Genomic DNA, 7,713 nt, shown 5'->3' on the forward strand with positions numbered 1-7,713 from the left:
GTTCCGCTAACCATTTTACATCACCGTTCCCTAACACTTTTTGTATTTCTTGTTGTGTGTTTAAATATAATTTGATATTTGGAAAACAGACAATCATTTTTTCCACAACTCTTTCACATTAACAACAAACAATTTTTTCAATACTCCACACAAAGGATTCTTTTATTTCTATTTTTAAACTCCAAAAACAAAAAATTTAGTTTATAGAATTGTCATCTGTTAAAATTTAAGTTTAAAAAATGCAACTGAAATACTTTTGAAGGAAAGATTCAAAGCATTAATATTGAAAATTCAAAGTATGTTCTTCATTATATAACGAAAGATTATCTATTAAAAGAAACATTCAATGAATAATGAATGAAGAAATTCTAAAAATTTGTCTTACACTTGTTAAAATATACTTTAAAGATATGTAGGAAAGTTTGCTGGAAACGCGTGGCATAGTGAATAAGACAAGTATAATAATATATGCACATATAGTGCTTGTTTGCTCTTACATTAATTTTTCACATGAAATAGCTGATTTTAGTTCACCAAAAAGAATAATTTGATGTTAAAAATGACTGTGAAAGCGAAAAACCCGAGCTCAACCATATGATATGGATATTATATTGGATGAAAAAATATTCGACGATTCCAATTTGTAATTTAAAGTTTTACGCACTTACAATTTTAAATTTTCCAATTTCAAAAACAATGAGTTAATTAAAAATTTACAATTGGTAGTAATTCTACATTTAAAATCTGTCGTGGATTTGAATACCAAATAATTTAAGCTTCCTCTAATTTTCAAGACATCAAAATTATGTCCTGAATTTTAAAAGTTTGAATACGAAAATATATGTTTTAATTTATTTAGTTATTAATGTAATATTGTTGGCAAATCAAAAAAAAAAAAATTTATACAATTATTTTTAAATCCATATGCCCTTAAGTCATATATTACAAAGGGTCACTTGTAGTAACTGTTTCCACTTTTTAGAAATTTCTTCTATTTTTTCTTTCTCATAGAAGAAGTTGGCTTAGTATAGTCGTAACAATTAAAAAAAATATTCTTTGAATTATTTTAAAATAAACTTTTGTCAGTTGATAAATGTCTATAACACAACATTCTAAGAAATTACTTGGATGTACGTGTGTTCGAATATGTAGAAATCGCCCTTTTTTGCGAACACAACATACGGAGTGGAAAGTTAGCTTATTTCAAAAGTTTTTCTATAAAACTTTTTCTTTTTTTTATGTTCGCGTTAGAAGAAAAAAAATGGCTTGCACAAAAATTGATTGAAATTGGCGAATTTTTAACTCAGAATACGGATTTGATTCAAAACAGAAATTGGCCCTTAAAGATGGTTATAAATAAATTAAAACAATTTTAAATACTTTTTTCGATACAAATCAATTGTCCTATATTATTAATGTATTTCAATGATAATAATTAAGGAATTTATGGTGATTCATAATTTTTTTAAATCGGTTTTATAGTAAAACTTTTGTTATTGGCATAATTCAAAGTTAATCTAAGAACAAAAAAGGCTCCTTTATTCGAGATAAATCGATTGATTCAAATATCAATACGATTGACAAATTGATCGACCTATTTTTATTTTTGCATCAAGGAAGCAAAGTGCTCATCAAATGAGCACCATACACTTATAAAATAAAAATAAAGCGGAAAACCCCGATATCAAGTTCACAGCTGATAGTTCGATTTTTTTTCCATTCCGTTTAAAGAAAAATAATATTTATTTAATAATGTTTAGTTTATGAAGCAAAATAATAAAAAACATTAAGTTTTAAATTCAAGGGCTAGAATTGAATATATTATCATTAATACCTTTAAAATTATTTGTATTATTTGAAAAATAAAATTGTATTTATCATGAATATATTTTGAAACATACAAAAATTATGTATTACGTTTTTTAGTCATGTTTTTATTTTTTATCACTTCTAATAGGGATATTTCTGATCAAATCGTCAGAAAATATTTAGTAGAGTTACTATTAAATTATATTATATTATATTTATAATATATAATTATTATTATCTATACAAATGTATAAGATTTTTGCTTCCGATTATGACCAGAAATACACCTAGTAGTTTTCTCAGTAATTCTTTCATTTGTTCCGAACATACCAATGCTATTTCCAGTTGTTTCGCCAGCTTTTATTTGCCAGTGATATTTTTTAGTTGTATTTTTCATAAGGAGCTTCTTATCAAATTAACAAAAAATTATACAATTTTAATGAATGTTACCTTGTATTTTGGAAAAAAATTATCTACAGCTCAACCTCATTATACTTTCAAAAATAAATTTTTGATTTGATAAAATCATTCCAAATCAATAATTAAAATCTCACATTATAAAAAATTTGTCAAAAGCATTATTATAAAAAATTCGGTCATAAATAAAAAATTTTAATCAATTATTTCAATCTTTATTATCACGGAATTTTGCTTAAGAGTAACCCATTTATAGCTCTTCCAGGGCTAGTAGTATAGAATTTTCAGCAAGCGTTCTACTTGAACGGTTAATTTTACGGAAAGTTCAGTAATAATATACATTACCTGAGTATTGATGTATGTTTCACATTTAAAAAATTTTAAATAATCTTATTTCTTTTAAGCGATTCTGCCTATAATGATATTGCCATTCTTTTGAGTATAATAAAATATTGTTCAAAGTATACATGAAACGCTTATGATGATAATTAATGCAATGGAAAGATAATGAAATTTAACACGTTTAGGCTTTATAGTTACAAATTTAAATTTTCAAAAATTAATATTCATTTGAAATTATTGAATAATTTCTAATCAGACTTTTTACCATTTTTTAATATCTTATTAAAATTAATAGCGTTTAAGATTTAACACTTGTAATTAAATCCCTTAAATAATTCAATAATTTGAAATTCAACCATTTAATATTGTACGATTTCGGGATAAAGTATTATTTTATGACTCTATAAAATTCCTAGTTTAAACTTTTTCAAACTAAAAGCATTTCAAATGTTCAAATGTGTAATGCTTAAACTTGTACAAATTCAAATTAAGAACGTAAATTAAGATAAAAAAATTAGAAACAGTTTAGAAATAGTTATTTGCGATTCAAACATTCGATATGGAAAAATTTGAAAATTAAATCTTTTATGACATTGTATAAATTTACAGTGAAAAATTTAATTACATTTAATTTTTAAGTCTTTAAATTTAAATTGCTTTTCATTTTTAAGGATAATAGTACAGCAGTGTTTTCTACTTTTCCACATTACAAAAACATTAATATCTTCTTGAATTCTGATTTTAATTTATCAATTTATAACTGCTTATTAACCAGAGATTAAAAAATGTTTAAATAGTGTTGTAGAAGTAGCGAGTAAAACTTATGGACAATATGATCCCTTCAGAAATGCCAGTGGTTTTCCACAATGAAAATGTGGACAATAGGCTTCTATAGTGGCTAACACTGAAAGGCAAAATACGTCCATCCAAAGACTTTGATGCATAGTAAAAGACTTGTAAATTTTTCTTAGAAAATAGAAAAGAAAAAAAAAATTCATATACACAATGTGACATAATTGCATCATTGTGCTTTGTGAATTCTATATAGCTTCAGAGATCGAGATATAAATCATTTCTATAGTTTCTGCTCCTTCCTTGGAATCTTGATCCCAATGATTAACATTTCAAGGTAATCGTTAGCAGAAAAAGTAAGTCAAGTCTAAAGGATATAAATTTAAACATTGAATGCACACATCATTAAAATGGTTTATCTTTAATTCTATGAATTTTATTTACACTAGTATACACTATATAGTTATTTATAGAAAGGTTAGCGTTTAAATTTGAAAGTTCAAGTTTAAAATTGTACGTGATGGCGAAATTAATCGTTTAAATGTGAGGTATAAATGTTGAAAACTGAATGTGCAATGTTTTGTTGTTCCACGAAGACTATATCCTTTTTAAAACAATCTTCGTTTACAAAGGTGCGCACGAAGTGAAGTTTTACATAGTAAAAATATTTCTCATGAAGAAATATGGTAAGAAAATTTGCGTACAATTTCCGTAAGCAGTTAACTTCAGATTTACTGTTAAGGTTAAAGAATTATACGATAAATATTTTTTTATGGATATGCAGAATACTTCCGTATATAGAATAAATTTTTTTTAAAAAAGCATGGACGTTTGGAAATGCTTTCAAAATAAGATGTTTTATTTTTATATTTCCATTGAATTGCTTTAAATTGTCTGATTTTTAATTTTTAATACTTTGGCCGAGCAAATGTAAGAAAAAAAAGGAGAACGGTTAAATTCCAGAGTGTTCAATTTCCAGTTCTAGAAACTAAATCTTGTTAGTAGCTTCACCTGATACATTTTAATTTTTATATCACATATGTGATTGCATTTTTAAGAGCATCTATATGAAACGTACAATTAAAAGTAGTTTAGTTCGAAACGATTTCGTTCAAGACCTAATTTTTTTAAATATAAAGATTTTGAAAAACTGTAAGTGTTCAAATTTTAACTTGTGCTGGAAAAGTGCCTTTTGTAAATATGTTGTAGGATTGTCATTTTCATACAAAAACACACTCTTATTCATTTTAAAGCGATCTTCTATTAAAAATTGATATTAATTTTTAATCACATGGGTTTGAATCTTCAGAAAAGTTACTTGAGTGAAAGTCTCACATCTGACATTATTTTTCTGTAAAAGTCGTATAAGCGAAAAGATAAAATCCAAGAGTGAAAGACAGAAACTTCTAATGTATTCATTCAGCAGCCGATAAATTGAATTTTCTCTTTTCTTACAAATAACATTTTTCAGTGTTTCCGAAAACTTCCTTTTTTAAATCTCAAACAAAAGTTAATGTAAGATTAGAATATTCGGGATAAAAGTTGTGAATCTCATTGAAATACAGATTTTTTCTTTTAACACATTTGCTCCAAAACTAATAATTTTCAAGGAAAATTAATTTTCAAATTTTTCTCCTAAATATGTATTAAATATTGTAAAATATTAATTAATATTAAGCGCAGATCTTGTAAATGGAAGAGAAATGCGTTCACATATATTTTTAAGGGCGAGAATCCAGTCGTTATAGTGAGGGAGGGGATGTGGGTCACATCTCTTCAAAACGTTTTTGGACACTTCACCAGAACTTTTGAGATTCGTTGTGACAAAAAATAAAAAAATGCTAATAAAAAATAAAAAAAAAATATATAAAGTATAAATGAAAAAATGTCAATAAGGTCCCTCTCCCTTATGATTAATACGATACATTTCATATAACCAATGCATGCATTTGGCCGTGTTGACCTGAAGTGCCGATTTTCGAGGTCATGGATATACGTAATGGTCATATATATATATATTGGCTATTACATATCTGCTGATTGATATGTAATGGCCATTATATATCTATGACGGCATAATTTTTGACGTCATAGATATATAATGGCCATTAGATGCATATGAGCTGAAAATGGGAACTTCATGTTCGCTTCATAAACCTAAAAAACGGTCATATTTATGCCTGTGTTACATAAAACATGTCAATATTCTTGGGTGACCTTTTCAAGTTTTCGGAAGTATAACCCTTACTTTTAAATGCAATTGCGTTGATAAGCATATCCTTTTCCGTTAACTATTTTTAATGAATAGCCAACCTCTTCTTACACGCACAATAACATCTTATAAACATCTATAATAGAACATTACACATGGAATCAATCAATGAATAGGTACAAGATCTAATCTATAATAAATGATTTTATGCATATATATGTACAATGCGCATGAATTCCATCATAACTTCTTGTCGGATGGGATTGGCTCACTTCGTTTAAGAATTGGACCAATCGGAGAGTGGTCAAATGTTGCATAGGAGCGGTTTTTAAGAGAAATATTATTTGCTTATTGCACAGACAATATAGATAGTGTATCAAATCAGACCCCTCTTCTTTTAGTTGCATCAGAGTCTAGCTCATTTGGAACGCTTGGAAAGCAATTGAGTACCGTATTTAACTAGAAGCGTGGGGCGCTCACATTCTGACAAAAATGCCTTTGTGACTTCATTTTCATCCATTTTGATACATAAGTTGCGCACCTGAGCACATACCTGTCCCAACTCTATCCATATTCTTCCCGGGTTTCCTGTCACTTCCAAACGGCACCTGTTTTTTTCGATCATGCGAGGATGTGGGCTAGGGCTGGATTTTAACTTTCGACTGGATTCACGATATGTTTGAGTCGTTTGAGTAATACTGGTACGTGCAACTACACGTCGACTGTCATGAATTCCCCGAGCAGCTTGACGAGGCCGCATCGCATATAACTGTCGCTTTACGAATATTTAACTCTACTAGACCAGTCGTTCGCGATCAGGCATCAGACTACCATACTGCAGTCGCGGTGCACTTTTCCCGCGAGTTGCTGATCAAAGACTTCCCTTTCTTTAGCCTTCTGCGTTCCGAAGTCCGAGATCTGACGCTATGATGGCTGTGTTGAGATTCTTCGTGAGATAACATCCTTAAATTTGCTTCAACGTCTCTCCTTCATGGAAATATGTCATAGATTTATGCGAGGATCTTGTAGAAGAAAAGTTACTTTTCTCAAAGAGTTATGTATTTTTTTCTGCGTGGGTTTCAGAATTCATGAACTACTGCACGAATAAGGATGATTCTCTGGAAAGACGTAGATTTTCATGAAGGCAGCTTCTTTTACAAGAGCCATTTGCACTTTTTATTCTTTATACGAAAACATACTACGCACGGCGAGAACTCTGATAGTTTTTGTTATACTACCATGTTAATACACCGGTCATCATAATAAAAGCACCGAATATGGTGTTGTTTTCAGAAGCAGCATATGTGAGACACGACAAAAATAAAGACAGAAAAAATATATATTGTTTAAAGTGAGTGAACTGGCATCAATTCCTGTATGATTTATTGAAATTTCGGAGAAATCAGGCGATATGACAGAGATGTAGAAATGCTATCCTCAAATTATTAAGTTGATTGATGTATCCAATAAAACGATTTTTGGTATTCTTGTTTAAACTTCGAATCTATACAAATTCAGTATTTTCCATCACTTATTTTCGCCAAAAAGGTTTTTTCAACACTATTAAAAAATATTTGCAACCTCACTATATATAAACTATACATTTGTATAGTAAATATAAAGACTCAGTCTATGAAATAGTAATTGAGAGGCTGTATCGTAAATTGCATATACATGTATATTTATCAACTCTTAGAAAAAGCAGGTAACTTCATTTTCCACGAATTAAAAATAATTTTGGCAGTTATTTTCAATCATCAACAATAAAGCATAATATTTTTTTCTAGTTAAACATAAATTATACTGGGTTATAAGTGGGAAAGTTCAATTAAGCGAATAATTGAAATACCTAACCTTAAAGCAGAGGTTTTCTCGTTTAGATTCTGACATTTACAGTGAATTTTGAAGAAAAACCCACCTGTACGTTGCATTTTAATTATAAATATATATTTACTCGATAAATTTTAGGTTGCTACTTTAGTTTTTAGTATTTGACAAGATTTGGGTGCATCGAAGAACTTTCAACTTTCACATACTCTATTTTACTATACATGTATATTCATTTTACAAATGGTATATAAAATTTACTACACTTATATTCATATTGCTTTCGTTATATTTATAGTAAAAGTGCTATACAA

At 28.3% G+C, this 7,713-nt stretch overlaps 1 protein-coding gene across 1 annotated transcript in view; it reads right to left on the reverse strand.

The window, feature by feature from the left end:
- LOC117173505 (RNA-binding protein Nova-1) overlaps positions 1-6,388 on the reverse strand; it is an 80,229-nt gene extending 73,841 nt beyond the window's left edge. The window contains exon 1 of the mRNA XM_033362126.1: positions 6,126-6,388. Within this exon, the coding sequence (XP_033218017.1) occupies positions 6,126-6,144 (19 nt within the window). The 5' untranslated portion in view covers positions 6,145-6,388. The remainder of the gene's footprint in view (positions 1-6,125) is intronic.
- Between the last annotated feature and the right edge of the window lie 1,325 nt (positions 6,389-7,713).

Source organism: Belonocnema kinseyi, chromosome 5 (genome assembly GCF_010883055.1).
Source record: "Belonocnema kinseyi isolate 2016_QV_RU_SX_M_011 chromosome 5, B_treatae_v1, whole genome shotgun sequence".
Lineage (NCBI taxonomy): Eukaryota > Metazoa > Arthropoda > Insecta > Hymenoptera > Cynipidae > Belonocnema > Belonocnema kinseyi.